General features: G+C 35.1%; 1 protein-coding gene across 1 annotated transcript in view; it reads left to right on the top strand.

The window, feature by feature from the left end:
* LOC104270614 (MAM and LDL-receptor class A domain-containing protein 1-like) overlaps window positions 1-27,856 on the top strand; it is a gene marked incomplete at its 5' end in the record, with an annotated part of 114,384 nt that overhangs the window by 46,600 nt on the left and 39,928 nt on the right. The window contains 2 exons of the mRNA XM_009865025.1: window positions 13,986-14,166; window positions 27,635-27,763. Coding sequence (XP_009863327.1) covers window positions 13,986-14,166; window positions 27,635-27,763 — 310 coding nt within the window. The remainder of the gene's footprint in view (window positions 1-13,985; window positions 14,167-27,634; window positions 27,764-27,856) is intronic.

The raw sequence follows: 27,856 nt of genomic DNA, 5'->3' as shown, positions 1-27,856 counted from the left end.
CGCATCAGATTAGTTGAGGCTCTTAATCTATCTGTGATACTAGTTTTTCTTCAGCTCTAGGAGTTTTAGATGACATGGAAAGTTTTCAAAGGCTAATGCACATGGTTTTTTTAAAAATTACCTTTATTATCTTATGAAATTAACAAATAAGGAGAATTATTTAATCATTAGCTGTAATGCTGGTCTCTAATGTGAACCAGAAATAACTGGGTGTGTCAAAATAGGAGGAAATTTTTAGAAGAATTAGGGTCTTATTTTCTCAAGAGAGTAAGGTTACCAGACAAACCCACAAACCCTTGAGACTATATCTATAAAAAATCATGTAGAAGCATTTCAGGTTTTCATAATATAGGAAAACAATCAGACTGTTTCTTTACTTTGCTTTCAAAATCATACAAGCAAAAAAAAAATTCTTATAATGGAAATCATACTAGTGAAAATTTTGTTTGTTGCATAGCAGTCATTGAATAAAAATACAACTAAATATTTTTAACTAGTTTTAATTCTACCAGTCGTAATAACAGGAAAGCAATTCAAAATATGCAGAACAAAAGAGTGCAAATAACCTTATTTTTTTTTCTTTCCAAAATCATCTCTTTTTTTATAAAGCATTAAATCTCATTGCAGGTTTCTCATTATAATGGTAGGGGAGAGTTTGATACCACAGGTGCCATTTTATGATTAATAATTATAATCGGTTTTTGGATGTATGTTGCTCTTCTCATTAAAAGAAGAAAGGTTGGATGAAACCACAGTGGAAACTTAGGCTAATGCAGTTGTACAATACCACTTGTTTTCTATAGCTAACTTCTCAGTTTACTGAAAACTGTGTTTCATTATTTGAAATCACAGTGAAATGGGCCAGGCATTCAATAAATCGAGGCACAAATGTGAAGCATCTTTCAGCCTTTAAATAATTTGCTTAGACTTGTTTTCTGGACATTTATACTGTCTCATTTAGGTAACTAAAAACATCACTTGTTCTATTAAGTGTCAGCATGATAAACCCACTCTGCCATTTACCCAATGAAAATCTGCAGCCTATATTTAGGTGTTATTTGGTCTTCCCCTCATCTGCTCACTGTTGCCTTGTGTTCCCTCCACTGATTAGCACAACTTTGTATCTTAACTGTCTTCTAGTTTAATCTAGTTTGAGCTCTAAGGGAGAAACGGTTCTTTAAATAAGAGTTTACAATGTGATCCAGAAGAGAGAGTATTTAAATTTTGATTCATGAACCATCTAATTCATTTCATTGACAAGAAAACAGAAGATGACTCTTGTTATTTTTGACATGGAAATACTCATTAGATTTGAGGTATTCTGCTGTGCACATTATTCTGAGAATTTTGACAGTGTGATTCAGTTCAGAATTGTGTTCAATGGGAGTTCAGAGGCAATATGGTACCAAAAAGTTTCTTAGCAGTCACAAAATGATTTAGGTAGATTACTATTCCTTTAACACTTCGCATACCGGATGTTTTCTTCAAAGTGTTGCTAAAAAGAATGAGAGTTCTCCCTTTCTTTTTTTCAGCCTCGCTGCTTTAGGAGTGTGTGGGATGTGGAAAGGAATTAACTGCTAATGAAAATCCTCCCCTGACTCACCAGCTGCACATTTTTAGCCTTAGACTTTGCCTTAGTGAATAGTATAGTCTGTTTAAGTCCATATATCTAGAATTTAATCTCTATACAAATTGTAGTCTCCTCCTTCCAAGTTCTATCAAGATTTGTTGTAGAGAGCAATTAAGTATTTCTCCAGGTAAGATGTGAAATCTCTTGACAATAGTGATGCAGTAAAACTGTTCGAAAGAGGCAAGCTGCCTTGAAAAGACCAGTCTTAAAGAGTCAATCTTTTCAGCTTGAGAACAAAATTTTACTGTGTTCAGCTGAAGAACCTGAATGGTCCTACAAATAATATCTAGAGGTGGTGTGGTCATATGGTTGTACCCATCAGATATTATAGAGACAGGACTTGGGCATACTTCTTAAAGACGTCTCTTTGCTCAGGATCAGTTCAGTGAAGCTTAAAAATACTTAATCGAGATTTGACTATATAAAGAGCTCACTATTTTTTTCAGTTAGAGTGTTTTGATTCCCTTGAGCCTGTTCTGTTCATCTAATATCCCAGAGGATCTCTTCTATATTTCTACAAGTCCAAAAGCTACAATCCAATTGAAAAGAATATTCTAATAGAATAGAAATAGGCTGTAAATGTCACAAAGGAAGTAGTTATATCCCAGTGAACCTCACATTACATCAAACTAGAGATGCCACCTGACTGACAGTAATCAGTCTCTTGTATGTCTGAAAAACTATAAGATATTATTTCATGATCAGTAGGGAATATATATGTCAATCCTTGTCTTGCAGACTCATTTCTTTGAAGAAGCAAGAGATTTAATATTTAGTAAAACCTTCAGTTTTAATGTCAGTATACAATTAAGAATTGCCATTGCTAGTCTTAAGAATTATTACTAGTCTTACAATTTTATCATACTGACCTAAAAGAAACTTACTTTTTTTTTCTTTTAAAAAAAGTATGTTTGGTTTACAGCAAATACATGTACTTGCTTTCTTTTTTTTTCGCTCCAGTTTTTTAATTTTTGCCTCAGCAGAATACCTGTAAAGATGTGTTTTCCTACTCCTTACATTCAGTTTATTTACAGAATCAAGATGGTATTAAAGGGGACTTGCTAAACCGAAATATTGATTAAAACAGACACAATCTCTGAAAGATTCCAGATGTTTTGTTCAGCCAGAGGCTTTACCTAGGGGCTTTTATTTTTCCAAGCAGCTGCAATGATAATGTTTTAATTCTTCATGAACAAATCTGCACATTTTGAGGAGCTGAGAGGACATTCACACAGACTGGTGCCATGATACTAGCTTCATGGAACTGATTTTGTAAACACTGTGACACTGTGAATAGGAAAATGCTTCAGACCTAAGCCACTAAGTGTCAAAGTTTCAGAGAAGAAAAATTAGTCCCAACAGCACAGCTTCTGCCTGTCCACTATGTTGTTCAAACAGTGCCTTGATCCATGTGGTTGACGAGTCAGATGCTCCACTTAAAGAACAGTTTTGCTTAGGATTGGCCGTACTCATTGATAAATTGTTCAAGGACAAGATGTGCAAATGAGTAAGTGAAGTTTGGTCCTACTGCCTGAAAAGTTTGAAATTCAATTAAAAGTTGAATAAGTATCCAAACTGGTAGATATGTATCTGAGTTGAGCAATTTATCAATCTTTCCATTTAGCTTGTATTAAACACCAATTCAAAGTGAGAATTTATAGATCAGATTAATTTCTTTTATTTTTAGGAGAGAGAGATGTATTTTCTTTCTTCTTCTGCAGCCACAGATAAAACTGACACAGTTAGTTTCTAGGTGCAGTTTAGCAATACTTTCTGTCCTAGCTGAAAGTTTTATTCAATATTCAGTAAAAGCAGTGAAAGTGTCAAGCAAATCTTCACAATCTGAATTGCTTCACATGGTGCATACACATAGATAGGCATGAACATGCATGAAAAGAAAGGTGCTTCAGCATTCTTGTAAAAGACATCCTGGACAAATAGACGTTGGCAGTATCTAGTGTGATCTGTGATCCTGAGGTGCAACTTTTGCCCATGTCCCAGGTTCACCATGGCTGGTTGCATGCACAGACTTTCCAAGACTCTCAGCAGCTGTGCCCAGCCTCCCACCCCACCGGGTGCTCTGAGGTCAGAATACATCATGGATGTCACAACCATTTCTAGAGTTATTAGGGGCATGAACCTCTTATTTGGACAACAACTTGGTATTCCTTCTTTCATTCCATAACCCAACTTATAAAGGAGAATGTTAATGGCGGAGGAGGGGATAAAATAAAAAAAAAGTATTATCTAAGATATAATTATTACAGAACAAAGAGTGATAAGAGATAACAACACTATTCTGAAGTTCCTTGATTTTACACTTGTACAACATGAGTTGAAGCTGCTTAACAGAAAGATGAAATGTGATGTGTGATTTTGCCTCACATCTTCAAATATGGTATTCGGAGTGTTCTTTATAGGAGGAAAACTATGACAGATATGAGGTTATCTCATTTCTGCAAATATCTTTTTATGGTCTTGATTCATAAACTGTTTTGTTACATTGCTTACTGTATACATTCTGCATTTGTTTAGGCAGTCAGTATAAGTTTTGACTTTTCCTCTATAATCCAAGAAATCTAGCATTGCACAATATTTAGCACAGTGTCCTTATGTTTGGCACTATGGAGGGTTGTAACAGTTCTTCTGAGTCTTCCTAGAGTTTTGAAACTGTGATTATTTCTGTTTCAAGCTTTAGTCTTTCAGAGAATTACAGTTGTCTCCACATTACAATGGGAACAATCTGAAGAACCCTATAACATGAATAAAACAAAGGTGCGACAAGATTTGAGACAAGATGAAATTGAGGTGATTGAAATGATCTTACCTGTAGTACCAAAGGAAAGAAAATAAATCCAAGCAATCAGAATTGTATCCCTTAAGCTACCTAAAAACCAAAATCAAATGAAGGTGAATTATGCTAGGAAATGAAGAAGAAATTTTTGCATTTGAGGGGAAAGGAAGGCTGAGGGCACTACGAAATGAAGATGGGATGAAGTAGAACAAGGCACTGAATGAATCCTCTTTTACAAAGGGGAATTGTTTTATTTCTCTGTTCCAATTGGTAAGAAAAACATACAGGATGAAAATGTATTTTAAGGCTCTAAGCACGTGAAAGGATATTTGGTAGAAAGAGTATCATGGGAATGTAGAAAGATGCGAACAAGCAATACAGGAGTTTGCTTGGTTATAAATGCTCTAACAAAATCTTGTAGATTTAATAGTTGTGACAGGATAAATCCATGTTTTAAGAAGATGACACAGAACTATTCAAAGAAAATAAATAAATTATTCTTGCCTGCCCAGTATAGAGTTCTTTTCCAAAATAGGAGGTTTTAAAATATAACTTCAACTTTGCTAATGAGCAACGTAGTTGTCGTTCCTTGAAAGGCCTATCTCCTTGAAATAAAATCCTGTCTCCAGATGAATTGCCAGTCACTTTTTATCAAAGTGTTTTTGAAAACTGACTTTTCTCAACTCAGCACTTACAGCAATTAAGAACTAAAAAGTCTTACCATTTAGCTCTTAGAAATATTGCAAGTGCTGGCACTTGTGGCGGGGTGAACTGTTAATGCTATCTGATACTCTGAAGGAATTGACTGTGAGATTCCAGAACTCAAAAATGGGTGCCTATCAATAAAGGAATTTCATCAGTGGTATAAGTTTATTTATTGAATTTGTTCCTTAGAATTCATGTTTCTTGCTGAATGCATATTCTTTTATTACAGTGATTAATTTTGGAAATGAAAATTAGGGAAAAGATATATCAGACAGTGAAAATCATCTTAATGCTTTTCACAAAGGAGGAAATGAAAGGGATGGATGGATGGGCTTTGTCATTAACTCATTATGAAAACCTGCTGAGACTAATAAATGCAGGCTGTCTAATAAAAGACTTGAAGGTTGAAATATCAGTGTTTCATCTTGCTGTTTTCCTTCTTTCTATAATGCACTGTGCAAATGAAATTATGTGATTTTGTAAGTTATCCTTAAAAGTGAAGCAAATTTTTCATGCATACTAACATACTTAGGCAGGATACATTTTGCCTGGATCAAATAATTTCTTAAAGATACCATTTGATCAGCTTGATAGTTTTTTTCAAGTGTTTTTATAGAAGACAGAGACATACTAAATAGCATTTCTGATTTCTGTGAAAATATAACTGAAAAAATAGAGAAAAACTTATTTTTAATATATTCTCTTCAGTGCTGAGAATCATAACTCTTCATTGAAGTCACTGAAAATTGGATAAACTCATCATTTTCAGCAGCATATCCCTAAAGTAAAACTCATCCTGTTGCATACTGATCAGTAACATTTTCCTGTCTTTTGGGACAATCTACTCTGTAGATTGTTGTAGCTCCATTAACTGGTTGGTTGTTGGTTTTTCTTTATGAAGATTTCAGAGTCTCATAGCATGCATACCTCTGTATCCCTCAGTTTAGTTATAACTGTACATTTCAAGTTTAAAATCTCTCCCTACATTGAAATTGTTTCTGTTTTTCTCTCTCTGAGGTATTCTAGGTGGACTTAATAATTTTGCAATTATGTGTTAAATGCAGATTTGACATTCAGATAATTAGCAGTAATTTTCTAAATGTTATGGTAAGCATAGCCGCAAGTTCTCCATGGGTTATTCAGTAGGAGAGACAAATTTTCAAAGTGGTAACTAAGGGCAGAAAGGTAAATAACTGCTGTACCCAGTTTTTCCTACATAATTAACAAGATGTACAAATGTTTAATTTGGTTTGTTTGCACACATTTACCAACCTTACGCTTAACATACAGAGTATGTGTCTTTCTCTAAAATAAAGCAGCCTGTCAAAGCTGAGCTATTGTACCTAGTGCTGTTATAAAGTTCAGCTGAATGGTTTGTATTGAATTGTTATCAGCCTGGTGATTGACAGTGTGCCAGAGGACACACGTGCTCATTCATAACCCACATCTTCATGACCTTATTGCCTGCTCTCATTTTTCTTCATGTCCCCATGAAGGAAGAGAGAAGAGAGAGAAAAAAAAAACAGAAGGGGAGGAGGGGAAAGGAAAGAGGAAAGAAAGATTGAACTTAACATTCCAATCTTGGGTGAATAAAACTTGACTTCCTTCTTTGACTCATTTAGATCATTTTAATAGTTTGATACTGTAGACGGGTTTTTTTGCTTGAAAGAAATATGGAGTCAAATTCTGTAGGGTTAAGTTACTATTTTCAAATAATCTAAGCAATATTCTTTTAGGAAGTTAAGTTTTAAGAGAAAATCAGTGAGAAATGAAAAAAGTGATAGAATCTGTCATGTCCTTTGAAAATAACTTTAGGTGAAGAAGACACAATAATCACATCTTTTTCTTTTAAGATAAGAGATTCTGCTATACAGCATCGTGATTCAGTTTTATTGCATTTTAGTCCAATTTTTTTTTCAGGCTATTTATGAGAGACTTAGTCCTAAACTGAGATCTTTAAGCAATTATTTGGTGTACTTCAGTGTTGAGGTGGCAATAGCCTAAATCTATAAGAAAGATGCTTAGGCCCTAATGAAAATATAACTCTCACTCAAACAATGAAACCTAAATAAGATAGATGATATTAGAAATGTCAGCAAAGATTTTTTTTCTGTCCTGTAATTTGGAGAAGCACAGCTTCATAGAAAATGTCTTTAAAATATGTACAAATAAGGAAAAGCTGTGATTTCTCTTCCTTCCACCTCCTTTTTCTTTGGTGCACATGTAAAAGTGCAGAATTGTGCTCCCCTTCTTCCTGACTAAGCAGGGAAGGAACATACCTCATCATGGGGTACTGACTACTTAGTCATCAAAGGGCTTTAAGAGTGATCTGCATCAAGTAAACTAAAATTTCATTAAAATCAGGTTTATTAGTTAACTTGATTTGCACACCATGAAAATACGCTTGAATCTAAACCAAGAAGTAGCTTGAAAAGTAAACTGCCCTCCTCAAAATACCTTTGTAAAACAGGGGTTAGCATACATCAAAAGCTAGAGTCACATTATGCTTATTTTGTACTCTGTTTTGTGCTTTGCATAACACATATCCAGTTTTAAAAACTCAGGATTTCTGTTACTGATCTGGATGGTAATAGCTTGCCAGGAAGATACTGTTTTCAAAAGGACCTGAAAGCAGAGGAGAAAAGCTTTTACCTAACAGTTAAAAATAGTATCTAAAGAGATTTTGACTTCTCTGAAAAGTCTGAAGAGTGCTGCAGAAAGAAAAGCTTTTTGATACTGTGAATTGTTAAAGTTTTATGGTATTAATAATAAATAGTTTACATTTTTTGAGAATTCATTTCAAAATATTCTGTCTCTGATTAAAAAGCCCTCAAGTATATTTGGTTTAAAGAGTTCAGGAATATTTAGCAAATGTTTTTATTGCCTCCATCCAGTTGGTAAGCTCAGCTTCATTTCCTGTGGCTCTACTGAAATAAATATCAGATGCAAATGAAAAATAGGGAAATATGTTGAACCCAGCTCAGAACATGAATAGAAGGAGGTGCAGATCAAAATCTGGGTTTCATTGCTGTTTGACTGCAGATGTAACAAGGCAGATTGTCTCACAGCAAAAGCTTTATAATTACATCTTAAATACTAAGTGTATTCTTCTGACAGAGAGTATGCTCATAAGAAGTTTTCTGCAACATCCTGTAAGGGAAAATTACATATTCCTGTTGCATGATTTGGATTCAGTTCCTGATATTGTTCTGATTGTGTTAGAAATGTCTCTGTTGCATAGGAAAAATATTAAACTCAGCTACAAAATAAATGGAATTCTAAGACAGAAAGAAATCTTTCCCTTTCCTTTATTCTTAGTATCCTCAGGTGAATTAATGAGGATATTGAGCCCAGCAGGACATACTTTCCCCCTGAAGTTCTCAGAAGAGAGATTATAAACACTTTAGATCATTCTTCAGATGAAGACAAGCATGAAGAAGATTCTGAATTGCAATGTAATGAAATCATTAAGAAATAATTCCCCTCAGACTATTAGAAAGTAGATAAAAAATCCTCTGAATACAAATAGGAATTTTCCAGTATGGCTAGGCATCTAGACCTACGGATCTAAACAGGTTATGGTCTTCTTAGAAGTAATTCTGCCATTCTCTGAGTGTGTGTAGCACTCAGCGTGATGGGACAGTGGAAGACTGGACTCAACAGCTACAAGTCAATGGAAAACCAAAGTTTTTACTGTTGCTTTCCTTAATGATGGCTCATCACCTCAGCTTGGCCTTCGACTATGTTCAACCCATAGAGGGCAGTGATATGCAATTAAAAATAACTTTTCAGAGACTTATGTGAAAGCACCCTCTTTCACATCTGTTTTTAGTCGTCTTGGTGTGTGGTTTTGGGAAGAAATTAAATTTTGTTAACTGATCTGTCAGTAACATTGGACTTTCAGAATTTCTCAGGTGGAGTTTATAAAGTACAGAATTACACAATAGCTTGCAAAAATTATGTTCTGATGAATTTCCCAGAGGTGTCGTGCAGCAGTAATCTGCACTAATAAATAGTGGACCACATGCCATGAAGAACTATGTCCAAAGCAGAAATACACATGATAAACTAGCAGGTGTTCCTCTGTTGTAGCCTGTGGTCCACTTGTCCTCTAAAGCTTATGTGTACAACCAACAAATAATCTTCTAGATCTGTTTTTGTTTGCTGCATAAGTAGGTAATCATCAGGGCTATTGAGACTGCTGAGTCCTCCCCACTGTTCTGGGATTGATAAGGACACTATTGATAAATCATAGTTTCTCTTTACCAGGTTAGCTTGTTTGATACTAAAATATCTTTTTGTCTGTCAGGAGGTAAAACTGGGCAACACGGGTATTTAATTTTTGATCGACAGATCCAGATTATGCTGGATTTTACCAGCATAATTTGTGCAGAGAAAGTTGTGCTTGCTCTCCTGACAACATTCTGCTTCTCTTCTGTTTCTTGGAAGTTCTAGTGATTCTTTATGTATTTACATAAGGAAAACACCTGAGGTCCCAAGAACAAGAACTATTATACCACTTGGAGTTTTTATTGATACCTCAGTAGTATATTGTTGCCTTCTGAAAAACTCATTCTTTAAGTGCTATTTGTTAGGTATTATAATTGAAATATTGACAAGTATACACACATACAAAGATGGGCTTTTGAAAGGACACACTGTGTCCACATCTTAGCTATTCACAAGATTTCTTTATTGGACTTCTTATGTAAAGGAAGAAGAAATATTTAGAGTCCTTTTCCAAGAAGAGGAATGGGGCTCAGGAGGAGACATAGATTTGTACATTTGAATAGGCAGTAAATGGGCAATGATTTCCTGTGTCATGAGTTAGACCAGCATAGGAAGGAGCTTCTTGATAATGAATAAAGATAAATCTGGGGCTGTGGTATAAAGGACACTTTAAAATTGGGGTTTTTTTTTTAATATTATAGATAGAATTCAGCTAGAGGAGGTGAAATCATTCACAAAGAGACAAGATAATCTAAAGAATAGGCTGTGTAGATTGTAAATCAAGAGCTGAATAAAGGTTTTAGAAGTCTTCAACCTATGAGATTACTTCTGAATTTTAACTTATGATGTTCTTTGAAATGGCATACAGAAAATTTGCAAAATATTAACATAGACCACGTAAGAATTTAGAAGGATTTTAGTACTGATAAATTACAAGCTTAAGTGGCATGCAGATTGTGGAACTGTTCACAAGAATTAAAGGAAATAAAAGGCAGAAAGATTAAGTTGTTTTAGTCACTTCTCCCCTCAGTTGAAGGAGACTTTGACATAAAGATATTGAAGAAATAGTATGAGATTTTAGCCTGAGCACAAAAACATCTGGTGGTTGTCATGTATTAGCAGTGATGTGACATTTTGAGCACTTTCCTATCGAATGAAATCTTACTAAAAAAGTAGACTTTTTGACCAAACTCTTAGGGCAAGTAAGATCTGAGACCCTCTCTTCTCTTTCAAACACTTGCATATGTGTAACAGACAAAAAAAAGTATAGTCATCTCATAGTCCAGAATTGTAATTTAACCTTTTGTTTAGAAAGATAAGAGTTTTCCCTTTCGTGTACACTCATTTCTGGATGTTCTTTTTTCATGCTACTTTGGGATATCCCCTTTGGCTGAGGATGGTAGGTTGGTGGTCTAGAGATGCAAGAATCTTGTCTATCACTCTGCTTAGCTGGAGTAGGAATTCAGTCAATAAAAAGGCATAAATGGGAAAACAGATTATTACATGCCTTTAGGGAAGTGTAAGGTAGAGTGTGAGGAGAACAAATCTGAAAAGGTAGGAAGGCCAAGGCAAATGTAATGGAAGATAACAATGTGGCTTTGATACAAAAATGTTGGTGAGGGGAAAGAGAGATCGGGATTATGTGCAAGTAAGTGTGGCAAAAAAGGGTATGTAGAGCCTAGGGTACGATGCTTGCAATACAGAAGAGGGCTGCATTTTTATTTTTTTTTTAGTCAAGGACCAGATGCAGTTAGACTTCTGCAGGGTCACTGGAAAATGGGATTTCTGCCCTGACCAACAGCCAGAAAAATCAAAAACCTCCACCTTCCCCCCGAGACAGCACCAGTATTATATGCCAAAGCCACATATCTTAACCATCTCGTGTCAGTTTGTTGGAGCTTAGACTGGGCCTTTTGCCACCAACCTAGGTTGAAGAGCAATCTAGACACTCAGCATGAGTATGTGTCAGTAGAAGAAGAGCCTCATTAAAACAGAAAGAAAGGTGACACTGTGGCTTCTAGCCCCCTCTACACTGAGACACATCTATTCTGATTATCACATCTCTTCTACACATCTCTCTTCTACAATAATACATGTAAATTATAGTGAAAAGGATCAAAGGATTTCTGTATGTGATGGGCAGATCAAAGCACAGACTGGTTTTGTTTCTTCCTCAGGCCATATTTGTGTTTGTTTTAGAAGCAAGCACATTCCAAAGATATGAAAGAAATGTCAAAGCACCAGACAGATTAACTGGCTGGAGAATGCAGAAAACAAAACAGTAATTCATGAAATGGAATCTGCAAAGTGTACAAACGACGATGCTCTCATACCATGTATCCAGAAGAAGAGTGTAGCTTACACTCCTTAGCCAAGCCAGCTCCACTGCCTGGGACTGGGAGGAGGAGGAGTGCCAAGCTTCCTGCTTGTCTCTCTCTTTCCCACCTCTTCTGCAGCTGCTTGATGCAGATCATCTGCAGGGTTTGTGTTTTTGAAGGGACAAAAATGCCCCAGTTCCTGTAACTGCAAAATTATTTGATACTTTATGGCTATGTTACCATATACAAATTGAGTGCTGCAATATTCTTATGTGAGTATTTCAAAAGAAATATGTGATCAGTATTAATTGTATCTCAGAGCATCCTTTATTCAAAAATCAATGTGATAAATGTAACATAAGTCTGAACAGAATGTCATATAAAAAATATAATGTAAAATCAATCAAAATCAGACTAACAGCAGATGTGAGGCTCATATTCTGGTTAATTGTGCTATATTTAATGTTTCAAGATGTTATGTAAATATTTATCTCTGTATATTTTAAAAAGCTCCACTGACTTCCATACATCCAAACTTAAACACTTATAATTTTTTAATAGGTTTTGGGCTTGATGTTGGAATAGATATAAGTTTTGAATTATTCTATCTCAAATATATGAAAGTAAAGGAATTCCTTTATCATTTAGTAGTATTATCCACTTAATTTTCATTCTCCTCACGAGTCCCTCTCAACTTGACATATTCTATGATCTTTGATGTGATGGCACAGATTCAGGAGTCTCACTGGAAGAAATGCATTGAGAAATTCGTAGCCAGTTGTCATTGACTGTGGAATTAGTGGTGCAAAGCACCAGCGAGGTCCTGTTACGTTATTTCCTCTTTGGTGGTCTGTGTAATTGGCTTTAATTCAATGAGACACAACTGAAGAAGCAATGCCTAAACTTGCCTCTGTAGGTTCTTGAGAGCTCAGTTATCGTGACTTATAAAAGGCTATTATGACCACTGGTCCAATACCATCAGTAGTGTGCAGCAGTAGCGTTGTTCAGCGGAATATCTATGACTTTACATGCAGTTATGGAGACTCTTCTCTGTTTTTTTCTTTCCTGTTTAGCAATTTAAAGTTGCCATTGTTCTTGACTAACTCCTTTAGAGTTAGTGATCATTTTCCAGAACAACATCTTCAAGCCACACTTCAGTATCTCTGGTTTTGGTAGGTCTGAAGACCTATTTCTAAAAGATATAATTAATTCTGTGAGTTTCTTGATTCAGAAACAACTAATATAATATTTTTGTGCATGCTTGTCTGCACTTTCCTACTCAGAATAAACTATCTAAAGCACCAGGATTCATTTTCTCATCATAAATATGCATAAGACAACCTTATTAACATAAATCTGATCTAACAGGTTCATCAGGTATTAAGAATGTAATTAATTTGTTTCCCTGCCTATTTTTACTGCTATCCCTATTTTCCTTAGATTTTGCTTGTTTATGCACTGCTACTTAGAACTTTTTTTATGCATTACATTTAGCTATTTGATGTATTGCACGGTGGTTTTATTAACCCTAGCTAGATTACTAATGGGTTTTGGTAAGAAAGGACTATTGACAAATTTCTCATTTATAATTTGAATTATTAGTCACATGATTGTGAAGAAGAATGAATACAAAACTTCTGCAAATATTTAGTTTGGTGCCATCAAATAGATGTGTCATCCATTCACAGAAACTTAAACAGGATCATTCTAATACTAGTTAAAAAACAAAGCATGTTGTTTACTGCTGACTTGTCAGTTAGGCAATATGATTGGACATTTAAAGAAAAGGTTTAAATTATATTAGCATATTTGAAAGCCAGAATACTCCTATTCGTCTTCAAATAAACTATGTTAAACAGACAATTATCTTATATTTTTTAGCTTTTCATCCCATGTATTACTATTTTTGTGACTATTTAAAGATGATGCCCATCTGTTACCCTAATTTAAAAATGGCAGACTAACCTTGCATCCAGTAATATATTCTAAAGCCAAAGAATGAATCTTAGTATTATATAAAATTAAACACAGCTCTACTAAAATGTACTGTTCTGGAATTCAGTCGTATACATAATAATTTCTGCACTGAGATCCATCTACTATTTATGTTCATGTGATTTGTATGATAATCATCTCATTTCACTACTTCTCATATTATAATAGCAAAGCGTATGTTTACCATTTCTTGACAAAACTGAAAGGGTGTCTTTCAGTCTTCTCTCTTTTTTGTTTGTTTGTTTTCAAAAACTGACCTCTGATAATCCATACTTACATGTGTCTTACTTTATATGTTTTATTCAAACTTCAGACTGATGATGAGATTGTGAAAATCTGGAGTGAATCAGGAAATCATGGTGATGAATGGAACCAAGTCAAGTTGCATTTGGGAAAATTGAGGAATTTTGAAGTTATCTTTGAAGGCATTCGTACCAGAGACCTGGGAGGAGGAGCAGCAATAGATGACATAGAGTTCAACAACTGCTCCACAAGTAAGTGCAAGAGGGAATTTTCTACAGGATTTATAAGGGAAATATAAGACTTTTTTCTTGTTTTTAAATACATCATGATTTTATTGTTTTCATCATAATGTCACTGTTCATAAAATCAGTTATTAATACAGTGTTTTCATTCTTAAAACTTCAATACCATTTTCTAGTCATACAGAAAGTCATGTTTTAGTGCAGCTTTCTCACACTAAATTATTGCAGATAAATCCAAGAAATGCTTGAGGTTTTGTTTCCTTATTTGGTTTTGTGTAAGAACTTTCCTTCTTTAAGTTGCTGGTAAATTACTGAGTCTCTAGTACTGCATATAATAATTTTTTATAAATTATATCAGATTATATCAAGTGAAGCCTGTGGTCTTCCTATTTCAACATAAAGGCACTTGCCCTGAAAATGAATTGAGACTACAAATGAACAACTATCGCTCTTCCTTTTCTCAGTTTAGTTCAAGTATTAGGGCCAGTGAAGCAGAGAAAACCTCTGACTTCTTCACATGGTGCTCACTTTACTGAGTTAATCTTTTTGTGGACAGAGATTAAAATAGGAACAGAGTTTACCTTTAAAAAAAAAACAACAAACCACCCTGGGTGGACTGTGAGTTCCATCACAAAAGGATGTGTCTTTATCCCTGGTAGGAAACACTGTGACACAACATAAGTGAATTTGTTGAGTGACGCAATCATTACAGATGCCACATATCAACACCGTGTTTTGGGGAAGTTATTTGGGCAAGCTTTAGTTTCCTGCCATGGTCTGGATGCCCAATATTAGCTGAAGAATAGAAAGTGCACTTTGGGAGACCAACTTTTGATTTAGTTCCATCTGAAAGAATTCAGGGTGTGCATTCAGCAATTGTTCTGTGGTGTAAATCAAAGAATGAAAACTGGATACAACTTGGGACCTGCTTCAGAACTGCACTTTAATAAAACTCTAAGGGAGATGTTAATAAAACTCTTCCAGACACATGAATGCTACTGATTCCCTTGTGCATTCTTCATTGTCCCCATTTCTATGCATGTGATTATTCTTGAAAGAACGAGGGTAGATAGATGAGGATGCCCTGGTAGAAGATGTGAGGTTAACATTCCACTATCATCTTGAATAACAAAGAGGATGTTGATCTCTCTTGCAATTTGCTGCCAAGTTGTCAAATGTATTAATTCATACGGTGACATCTAGTTATGGGATCTGGGATTCTGTCTCATTTTGGGGCTACAACAATTTAGACACTTTATTTCACAGTCAGATTCATGAAGATATTCAGCAAATAAAAATAGCAGGATTTATTTTTTTTAAAGAAGAAGAAATCTCCCTGTTAAGTTCGTAAAGATGGTAACAACATGTCTTCATATAACAGAAAGAAAAATTTTTCTGCTTAAAGTACACATATTTTATAATAACCTGAAAACAGACATTATATAAACATGACTGGAAATATTCCACAGAGTCGCCATTGCAGAGAAGGAAATTATTTTGATAGGGAGTTGGAAAGCTGTCATGTGAAGGATATTAAATCTCTTTAAAATGTTAAGATTGCTGAAATTTACTTTCGTCTTAGTTTATGACCCTACAAATCTGAATCTTAATAGTGTTTTATAACCACTCTTGCATTAAAATACCTTTGCAGCGAAGCAGTTCAGAAGGTAACTTGGATTTATTACTATATAGCAACTTCTTTTTTTTACGGCATTGCTTCAGCAAGAAGCTCTCTTGGGAAAGCAGTTGCACCATGTGATTGGACTACTTTCACATACTTACAGCTTTGACATAATAATATTCCTGTGTATTTTGCAGAAAATCATTGTATATGAAGATGGGTGAATCAGAGGCTTTTCTCAGAATTTTGAAATGCACAGTTGAAGGTCTACGTACAATACAAATACAATTGTTTTAAAGATTGAATTAAAAAACTTGGAAACCCAGGATGAGAATCCTTTATAGAGTTGTCACTTGTGTGGTAGATGTTTTTAAACTCTAATAAGATACAGTCCTTATACAACTAACCTTCACTTACGACATCTCCAGCAGTGTATGCTAGGCACACAGAGGCTTCATTAAAATATAGGTGTATGTATCCTATGGAAAGGTGTTTATGCTTGTGCTTTGTTGAGGCCCATCATATTAGTTGCTTTTTGACTGCATGTATATGCATGTGTGCAAATGCAAGCTTATAAAAAAAAAGAAAAAGCAAAATAAACCCACCTCCCATGATTTTTCTTCTACAATGATATTTAGTCTGAAACCAAAGTCAAGAGGGAACCATTGCATTTCCTTTAGTGTTTTCACATCAGCGCCATGTATGAATTTTTTGCCTTCTACTCCACAGGCTGAGATCTGCTTTCTTAATTTTCTCAAGACTTTTGGTATGCTGACCTTCCTGTTGGTATGATGACATGAAGAAGCCTGGTCTGACCTTTTTCATTCTTCTTGCTATTGCTTCTTTACCTTTGTAGAACAAACAAACAAAATACATTTTGCCAGATTCTCAAAAATAACATTTCCCATCTGACCCAAGCCTGAGGCATTCAGGATAGAGAAAGCATGTCATGTCTAAATTGTTTTCTTGTGGTGCAGGTTCACAGTTTTATTGTGTCTGTTGTAACAAAGCTAAAAGACAGCAAACACAATCTTACTGTGGCCAAAGTCAAGACTAGCATATAAACCGGAAGGGATCAAGGGTTTCTTCTCAATAAAATGATTTGATTTACAACAATAAGTCATGTACTGTGTTTGTAGATGTAGAATTGCTGAGCGTGACACATGGAAATAAACAGAAAGGAATGGAAATGAGAAAGCCTTAATTGGCATGGGAAAAAAATGGAATGTTTAGCTGCTTCCCAGCAGATGGTATGTAGTGGTGGAGATGAATGTTAGAGTAATTCTGGAGCTTTCATACATTTTGGGATAGCCTCCTCCTCACATACTGTCCTTTAGGAAGCTGCTGAATGGTATTTCTGGATCACAGCTTACCATCAACACAATAAAATAATTGCCTCTTTGCACAAATGGTGTACTCAAGGGGAGAGAGGGAAGAGAAAGGTAGTCTGCATGAGGATTTCTCTTATGAATATCAGATCTGCTTTTATGCAGTATGGTAATACTCAGTGGCTATAGCAGAGTTTAATAAATCCAGAGAATTATTTTATTGTACATCCATTTTTCTTCAACATGTACATGTTACAAGAGAGTCTGCATAGAGGTGAGATTAGCTTTGCAGACTTCTCTGGTCTTCACTTAGCTGTGATTTACATAGCGCATGTTATATGACGATTTTCAACTGACAAAAGAGAATCTTTTCAGTATTACCTTTTGAAAATTAATTAGTTAAAATCTTCTATTTGAGTAGAATACCACGGGTAGCTATTTACTTATTTATTATCATCTGAACTTCTGGGGCCCTGTCCTGCAAGGCTCATTTCCCTCAGGTCTCACTAATTTCGGTGGTCAAGAAGCAACTGTGAATTTATTGGAAATGTGAGAGGTCTTGGAAATATTGTTAGAAAGAGGGAAAAAAAAAAGGCATAAAAGAGTCTTGTCTTGGTTGTGAAAGAATAAGTTGTGTTTTGATAGCAAAAAAAATAATGTAAATTCCAAAACTGATATCTTTTTATTTTGCAGATTTAACTGAAAAATGTGACCAAAAAAAATGGAGTCGCATCACAGCTAGAGAAATATTGTGGTTCTTATTAATTTATGTTTTTCACCTTCTTCTACAATAATTCTTTACACAACTTTATTTACAGATTACCCTATGTGACCTAAATGGAGTTTAGAGCAATCGTCTCTTGTACTTTTTAATAATTGACTCTGTCCTTGCATGAGGTTATTTGCAGACTAGAAATAAATGCCTGCAAATTTGCCTTAAGAGAAAGGTAAAACAGATTAAGTATTGTAGAGAAATCCTTAATGATAATTTTATTTTTGCGACTTTTGACACTTAGCCTCATGGTTACATCTCCTAAGAATCCTGTCAGAAATAAGCTGTGGTCTGGTAACATTAAAGAGCACTTCAAGCATTACTGATTTGCTTTTCCAGCTGATGAGTCACTGTCTTATAATAGTGACTCAAGAGCGCAACTCATCAGAGATGCTGTTGCAGTAGTCTGAATGTGGTACATCTGTAAATTTAAAGAATCTTGTACTCTAGGCACAAAATACAGAGTATAAGGGTGAACATATACCTTACTTAGCCATGAGGTACAAACAGATTTTGGAAGCCCAAGACACCACCTGAAAAAACCCAAACAGTGAAAGATAAATTAAAATAGATGAATCATAACTCTAAATTCAAATTGAACAGAAATTTCTAGCATAATTGACTATTTAGTCAATTTATATGTATTTTCGTGGTCTGGCAATTTAATGTGATAAAAGTCCAGGAAGAAGAAAGAGCCATTGCTGCTCCAGTAGTCTTTGTGGGTTGCCTGTTTGGGATCAGACTTCACTAGCTTTTCTTCTCATGTTTTCCTGGTTTAAGCCAGAACAGAACCATTAAGGTAAATAAGATAACAACCCCATGGGAGTCTATAGACTTGGAGATGTGTGTTTGGAAGACTGTATGTGGGGAAAGGACCTGGGGGTGTTGGCTGACGGGTGGCTGAATATGAGCCAGCAGTGTGCCCATGTGGCCAAGGCCAGTGGCATCCTGGCTTATATTAGAAATAGTGTGGCCGGCAGGACCAGTGATTGTTCCCCTGTACTTGGCACTGGTAAGGCTGCAGCTAGAGTATTATGTTCAGTTCTGGGCCACTAACTACAAGAAGGACATTGAGCTGCTGTAGAGTGTCCAGAAGAGGACAACAAGGCTTGTGAAGGGTCTGGAACACAAGTCCTATGAAGAGCAGCTGAAGAAACTGGGATTGTTTAGCCTAGAGGAAAGGAAGCTGAGGGGAGACCTTATGGCTCTCTACAACTTGCTGAAACTGGGTTGGAGAAATGAGGGGGTCAATATTTTCTCTCTGGTTAGCAAGCAGTAAAACTAGAGGAAATGGCTGCAAGTTGTGCCATCGGAGGTTTAGGATGGATGTGGTCATTGGGCATTGGAACAGGCTCTCCCAGGCAGTGGAATTATCATCCCTGGAGGTATTCAAACAACATATTGATCTTGTGCTTAGGGAAATGGCTTAGTGGTGACCTGGCATTGCTAGGTTAATGGTTGAATTCGATGCTCTTAAAGGTCTCTTCCAACCAAAGAGATTCTGTGATTCAGTCATGCTTGAAATGGTATTAAAATTATATTGTTTTTAAAAGAAAAGAAAATCAAAATGCCACAGTACTCCTTTTAGTAAGAAACTGATTTACCAGGTTGAGCTGAACAGAAATTTTCTTCAAAAAACAATAAAATTTGCTTTGACTAGTGGTAAACTTTACCTTTCCCTTTCTCCTCATATATTTGTATTCCTCCTCACCTACTGTTTATGGCAAAGACCATAGGTGAGGGTGCTACAATACTTTGAATGACTTTGCTTCCATGCTCCCATAAACAAGAAGCTTTGAAAGTCTCAACAGAGAAATCCTATGTCATTAGAATTCCATCTTAGCTTTGCAGATCAGAAAAAAAGCAGCTAAGACATCTTAGTGTTTGGGTGTGTAGGCCAACTTTTTCATTTTTAAAATAAGCCAGAGTTTTCTTTGAATCTTCAGCTATGCATCATGCAAGGCATTATATTTAGTGGAGAATTTAGTTCCTTCTGCTCAAACACCTGAGAAAAGATAAACTCTTATAACAGAAATCTTCTGTACAAACCTGGACCTGAAGTGAGAGGGAAGGGAATTCAGGCAGTCAGAGGTGCCAGAGTCGATTTAGTCACTCAAGATACACGTTTATATTCGACCAGAATCTATGTCCAGTTACCTATCTTTTTCTCATTCTTTTCCGCTTCGAAATATTTTAATTTTTTATGATGTTTTTCACCTGCTTTTATAAATATGTCAATGTTATGTTCTGACATGGGACACTCGCATAGCGTCATGTGGCTAAAACTTCTCAGTAAATGTGCTGAAATTAATGCAAAATTCTAATTTATTAGACTAATGTTCGGATTTTGTCTTTAGAAGAAAATTATTCTTTGATTTCATGGTAAACTGGCAGTTTGCAAATTGCTGATATCCTCTGAATCTACTTCATTGTAAAGGAAGAAAGTTCACTTTGAGAAGTCTGGTAATTTTTGGTTACTTTAGCTTAATTTGAGTTATTGTAACATATATTAACACGAATATGCTTTATCCTTTCTGAGTGAAAATCTTAACAAACCCATACCTCATTACACTCAGCAGAGGGTACAAGTGACGTGTTGTTTGGTTGTAGGCAAGAACTAATCTTCTTTCTGGAAATGTGAAAGGCAGCCAGAGCTGCCTGCCACAGAACGTCCCAAATGCCCTCCTTTGAAGGACTTGGTGGGGCTGCCAGAGCTACACTGAGGGAAGGCTTGAATTCCTGAACAAGTCATGTTGTGCTCAAGGTGGTTGTATATTAAGACTTTCTAGAAACATATAAAAAAATATAAATTCATTTTTGCTGCAGAAACAAATATTATATAGCCTGGCTTCAGGAAGTGAGTAATATTGCATTTTACAATCTTCTTTGAAAAGATTAAAAGAATGGAAAAAAGATAAATATAGTACCAGCTTGAAAATCACAATACTCTCTGCATTTTATTGCACTGTACAGAAGTCATTTGCATACCTGTAATACTCAGGATTGCTGTTTCTGTTTGAAATTATGTAAAAAATGCATGAAAGCTTAGCCAAAAAGACTTTTTTCTTGCCATCCTTCCTTCTCTTTGCAACTCTCACATTGTTAGTAGGAAAAAATTTCTGGTCCTTTGGCACAGATTTTGAGCATAAGAAATCAATTTTAGAGTTTACCTCACTTTTCATGAAAAGACCTCACTGGCTTTTTTGGTTTCTGTTTATCTCATATGAAACTTCTGAAGAAAAGTTGCTGACTTCAGAGATACTTTGTATTTGTAGCAGGTGACCGCAGAAGCAGCTTTTCAGTATAAAATTAAAATCTCATCATTTTGACATATACTTCACATATTGCTTACTCTTCATATCCGATGGTAGATTTCTTAACTCCACATATTTCACAGAGGCCACAAGAGAAGACATTTCATGGCTAGTAAAATGTACAGGGCAGAGATGGCCTCACAATCATTGTCTATAAAGGTCGTACTAGAAGAATCAACGCTGTCCCAGCCTGAGATCTTTTTCGTATAAATTAGTGTATAAAGTAAACACCCCTCCAGTACAAATAAACTACATTTAATAATTGATCTTATGTAACCCATCAAATACCTCCATGCAATAGGACGCCCAAGATGAATTTCACATTTAATGACCAGTCTGCCAGGGAGAGCATTCAGCTGAGGAAGTTCCTCCTTGTTGCAGATAATTGGACTTGCACTTGTGTGTCATACTCCGCAGCTCTGTCATAACAACTCCTGTGGACCACATTAGTATAAGTTAATGTGCAAACAAAAGAAGAAATACTCAGGAGATTCTTCTCAGAAATCTGTGATATGGAGAGACGATGCTGTGACTGAATGGTTTGGTCTGATTCTGCATCACAGTGGAAACAGTGGCTTGACAGTAATTTTATAGGATAAATATAATTGAAAAGTTCTATAAGTAATTTATTCAGCTCTTACTGGATTTAAGATGGGAGAGAGGGAGCAGAAAAAGGGCCAAATAGTAGAGACCTCATGTTAAATTGCTTCAGGAGATATTTTTCTCTGGTTCAACATGTTCATAATTACTGGGAAATAAAATTTTCTGCAAAAACATCACTTTATTTTTTACCTTATCTCCTCTTTTCCCTTTCTTTTACCACTTGCATGCTGCAAAGACATAAAGCCTAGAACACCAGACCCTCACTCATTTCTCAGTCCTTAGTGTTTCTCCCTAGTATCTTCTTTAGTATTAAGCACATTATGGCTGCTCCTCTACATAAGGATACTGTGAGCATAAGCTCTTTATCCTGCTGATACACTCTACATTGAAGCTGGTCTTTCAGTCTTAATGCAATATAGAACTTCTGTCCTTGTCTGGTGAGGATTTATACACTCCGTGACATCAGCACTAGAAGTCAAAGATAATTTTTTTCTTGTCTTTTGTATTGCTTGAGCCAGAGCCAGAACTGTATATTTCCAGAACTGTGGATAAATTTTTTACTCTTCACTTTTTTGGCCTTAGACACCATAATACTACTCACTTTGAACATCTTTAGGAAGTCCACTGGCAAACTTTAGTATCTACAGGTGAAATCCTCTTCTAAGAGTCAATATATTCATTAGATCTGCTGTTTACATCAGAGTCAATGCATATCTTTTAATTAAATCTGGCCTTTTAAATGACACAGTCTGTGAGGAGAATTTCCTATGGTTTTTGAATTTCAAAAGAACCTTATTTGAAGTTATATCTAGCTTGCACGAGTAGAAACTTTTCATCTAGTTTTCCCTGAAAAAGATTGTGAAGGTCATCCATGGACAGAACCATTATTGGTGAGTTTGCTAATAAAGTTTTAATGTTCTATAAAAAGTCATGGAGAAAAGGGTACAAACAACTACAGTAAGCAAATTAAAAGCTTGATGTAATTTGTGTTTCATAATTTCTGAACTTCAGAGTACTGAGCACCGTTGAGATCCAGTTCTAATGAAACCTTCTAGGAGTTTGTATTTCATAAATTTAATTTAAATAAAGGGTGAAACTTGGAAAGTAAATTTCCTTTCACTGACTAATATTTTCAACAATATATTTTAATTTTTTGTATCTTTGATTATTCATATATCAAAGTATTGTGGAGGAGGGTAGTAATGTAAGTACTCTCACTACGCAACACAGTTTAAATGACCAACAATAGAAAGAGGTGAATTTACAACTGTAAGTTTAAAACATTTCCACTCAGAAAGGACCTTCATTTCTAAAAAGACAAAGAGGTGGGGAGAAAGTCTCATTTGCCTTTAATGTACATTACAGGTGTCATTTCATGTTGTTGACATGGTAGCGTTTTACTATGAGGTGAGTGTAAGTGTTCCTCTTGGGGAGCAGAGAAAATGAGACTTGATAAACAGTGTCTCAATGTACTTGACCTTGAGTTACACATTGCTTTTCAAAACAGCTCGAGGTCTTGTTCACTGCAGCCTTTAGAAACCACAATAATTTGAGGTTCACCCTATGCTTTTAACAAGTACACAGCACTAGCCAATCATAACCTCTGACAACTTCTGTAAATCTTGAAGTGTTGTAATGCAACATGGCAAGAACATCTCTTCCTTTGGCTGTGTAATCAATCAGTTCGTTCATGATCAAAATTTTAAATAGAATATTCATTGTATCAACCTAACACCCAATCAAAGAAACTTGCTGATATCTATCAAACTAAAAAGTTTTTTACAATTATCCATTTTGTTTCAGACAATTGAGAACTGTATCTTACAGAGCTCATATCTGGCTGGTTCTTTCCCTGATTTTAGATGTAATGGATACCACAGGAATATTTTCGTCTTACAAAGTATGGGTGAAATAAAAGTTTTATACTCATAGAGTCAGAGAAAGTCACTGGCCTAGTGTTGTCCTCTAGTAGCGAACTTAAAAGGAAAGATTATTTTCATGAATTACTTCATTGTCAATCTTTTCCTGATAACTGAAACAAAGTGTCTCGGTTAATCGTGTTGTATTTATCAACTATCTCCAAATGACTCTTGTGACGTTTATTTATAAATTTATTTATAAATTCCATGAGTACCACATGGCCTCGTCTTCCATACATAACATATACTACAGATGGATACAAATATACAGCTTGCGATGTATCTACAGTAGGATCACAATTTGTTTGTGGTATGCGTGACACGCATCTGTGTCTTGCTTGTTTTCTATGCATATAAAAGCACGCACATGTTTTCTTACTTGGGAAGGTCTTCATCTTTGCCGATAGTCTGAGAATTACATCGTGCAGAAAAAGATATGTAGGAAGGAAAGTGTGTGTATGTAAATGCAAGTTTTATGGCAACCATCATTAACATGCTTTTTTTGTAGGATTTGGTGATCTGAAAGCTGAGCCAATTCTATTGGTCTCTATAAAGTATTTAGAAGATTAGATGGCACTTTGCTACATCCATCCAAATTGTACTTAATTGAAAAATGGTATCCTGTGTATGCTTTTTCCTTTTCAAGTACTGCCATTTCATTTGGCATGGGGATTTGCAGTAGTTACTACTTCATCTAAAATATGTCCTGTGCTGGTTTCTTGTGGTGCTCTGGTTTTCAGAAAACACTGCAGTTTCAAGGAGAAACCAAATAAATAGTTATGATAAACCATTAGCCTTTTGCTATCCCATAAAAACTGTTCTATTTTTTTTTAATTTATTAAAATCTAACCCCCAAGTACTTACTGTAGTGGAAGAAAAGGTGATTTACAAGGATACATGCTGTGGCCGGTCAACTTTGAACTTGGAGAAAATCAATAGTTTAATTGCTCCACTATTTCTTGTTAATCTAGTTACTTCTATGCTAATCTAAAGCTTGGTTATCATAAGCTATGAAATTTTTCTCTGTGTTTTTGTGCTTTGTGATCTATATTAGCTTGTTTTGGTTTGATGTGGATCATTTTGTTGCCTATATTCTTTTTGTGGGGAAGGAATAGATTGTGGTCTTTTGACTTGCAGCATATCTGTGTAGTTTCCAGACCCAACAAGTTCACAGGCTGAATAATTGTAGAAGATAGAGAAAACATAATGAAACTCCCAAATAATTTGCCTAAGAAATATACAAGAGTGCTGGAAATTAATAAATATTTTTAGAGCTCCTGTTCTAACTAAAAAATAATCAACCCCACCTTTGATTTTTATAGCACCCCCAATGTTTGTGTTTCTATGCTGTTCCTTTATCACTCATATTATACCTGTAGACCAGCACTCCGTATCTGTATGGATTGGAGAACTTAGCAAACAATGAACAGTTTAGTGGCTAAACCAGATTTGGAAGGTGGTCAGGTCAAAAAAGAACGTTTATGGCTTTTTCATTAAATGTAAGTTTCTTTCTGGTCAACAGTTTTCTTAAATTAGAATGGAATTCTTTCTTTTGCTTTTGGATATCTTAGGTCTCTTCAAATTTTTCATAGCATATTCAGAAATAAGCTTAGTACTTAGCAAAAATATTTTGATTCCCAGTAATTCCTCTCATTCCTGTTGTGTGACAAATCCACATTTGTGATCAGATGTTTCACTCTTTTCTGCCTCTGACATTTTTATACATGGAATTGGTTCATTCTTTTGCTTGCTGTGGCTCACTGCTCCATTTTAATGTTGTTGTTTCTCAAAGAAAACCCTAGAGTAACACCATGAGCAAAGTCCAACTATTTTTTTTTTTAGTTAATTATGAATTCTGTCTTAATTTATCTGAAGTGTATTCAGCAGTGGTAGTTTTGTTTATAGGATTCTTGAGCTGTTGTTAGAAAGAAGAGTCTAGAAATAAAATTTGCCATATTTTCTCTTTTTTTTTCTACTTAGAATAGTTTTTCTGTGTGTTTGATTTTTCATGGAATGTTGTGATTTTGAGTATTGAGAAAAAAAAAAAATGCATGGTATATATAACCAGCCAAAGAAATAATATGTAATGAATGTTTCTCATTTTATCTGAAATGTCAATTTTAAACTTATCTTAAGCTCTTTATTAGGAGATATCATTTTACTTTATATTGAGGCTCCATAGACAGAGGTTTGAATACTGTTCTTGGAAACATCTTTCTCCAAATTTAGTACTGATAAATCCAAACTCAGATTTTGGCAACCATGTAACTTTGATGACAAAATTAGAAATGAGCAAAATAATATTTTGAACATCCTCTCTTTTTCTTTGTCCAAAGTGATTTCTGACCTTATTTTTGTGTTAAATTGCAGCTCAATCCTCAGAATTAAGAACGTGTTTTCCAATATGTTCTTCTATACATTTGTCTAATTAAATAGATTTTATATTTACATAATGTCTATATTTACATGATGTCTGTTAAAAATGAAACTTGTAAGTTGCAACTTCTGTGTGAACATCTCTTTGGTTGTTGATGTTGAAGTTATATTTTATGGTTAAAATTCACCATATTTCTTGTTATGATTTAGGTTTTAGCTGATGTGGGGGTTTTAGTCAGAATCAGTGTGTATGCTGGAAAGCTGTTTTTTAATGCCACAATTCTGAATGTGAGTTTAGAGTATTTACTTTCACTATGCTCTACTCATGCTGGTACGCTAATTCTGAGAGAGATTTTATTATTATCTTTGCTAAATGCTGTGGCAGAATCTCTATCATTATCACAAATGTGACCGAGTATCCCTAAAAATTACATATAATCAAGGTCTTACTCCAAAAGAATAAAATTTAGAGATATGTGACTCTGTGTTTAGACTTCATGACATCCACATGTGTTGAGAGTTTCATTATGTCTGTATATGATTCACATGTTTTATTTTAGAATAAGCTAAGAATTGAATTATATTCTTAAATGCTGGTTTCTGGTATGCCAAAAGTTACTATAAAGTAAATTATTAAAACAAAAAAAACTTTATTAATATTAAGTGCTAAATATAAATGATAGAGTAACATAACTTTGCTTCATTAAAGGTAAAAGGAGATAAAGATGAAGAATATGATCAGTCACAAAGCCATGGATTTTCAAATGTCATTCCCCTGTACAGTGATAACGTACCTCTTTCATATGCAGTGAAAAAAGATGTGAAAATTATTGTACCCTAGTACCTCTGCCTTTTTTTTTTTCTGTCATTATTTAAGCCATTGTGTGATGTAAAAAAGTCACTGAATTTTGTCTGAGGGAGTCAGACTTTTCTCCTAAGTGTGCTTGTTGTTGTTGTAAAACCGATCATAGAATCACAGAATCGTAGAACATTTTTGGCTGGAAGAGACCTTTTGTATGAGTCCCTCATATAAAATACTATATGAGGACTTTCTGGGCAACTCACACACTCAGAGCAGAAGTTTTTCTAAAGTCTTCAAAAAAAGTTAAGCATCTTATAAAGGCTTTAAAACTTTATGTGTCTGACAGGTGTTATTTTATGGTGACTTTTTTCAGTTTAAAATGTTCTTCTTTTCCAAATGGTGCCCTACAGTTATGAGCAGGGTAAAGCCTTTAGCCTGTCCACTTTTCAACAGGTCATAGAACCCTCTTTTATGGAGCATGCACAACGAATGCACTGGGGAAACAATCATGTTGATGCTGCGCTGTAATTTCTTCCAGGCAAAACATCCTACTCTTAAACCTTTGGGCAAGGCCAATACAGTAGTCTAGACATGCATAACGCACCATTAAAAAAGTAAGACCAAATAGCATCTGTTGGGAGCAGTAAATCACTGAAGTCACGGTGTATAATGGCTAAACAAATAAATAAGAGTATCCTTTCATTTAATTATAGTATTGATTTAAATGTCCTTTTGGTTTCAGTTGGAGAGAATCCCAGGGAATGCCCTGCCCTCACTGATTTTATCTGTGGGAATGAGAACTGCATAGAGTCTCACTTCATCTGTGACTATAAACCAGACTGTGAAGACCTATCAGATGAAGCTGACTGCAGTAAGTATCTCTTTGTATCTTAACATAATCCCCAGTCAAAATTCTAACTTTAAATTCTGTAGCATAGCTTAGGTGAATTGACACAGCTGCTCA

Source organism: Apaloderma vittatum, unplaced genomic scaffold, assembly GCF_000703405.1.
Source record: "Apaloderma vittatum isolate BGI_N311 unplaced genomic scaffold, ASM70340v1 scaffold15832, whole genome shotgun sequence".
Lineage (NCBI taxonomy): Eukaryota > Metazoa > Chordata > Aves > Trogoniformes > Trogonidae > Apaloderma > Apaloderma vittatum.
The sequence above is the reverse complement of the archived record's forward strand: the minus strand, read 5'-3'. Positions and strand labels throughout refer to the sequence as shown.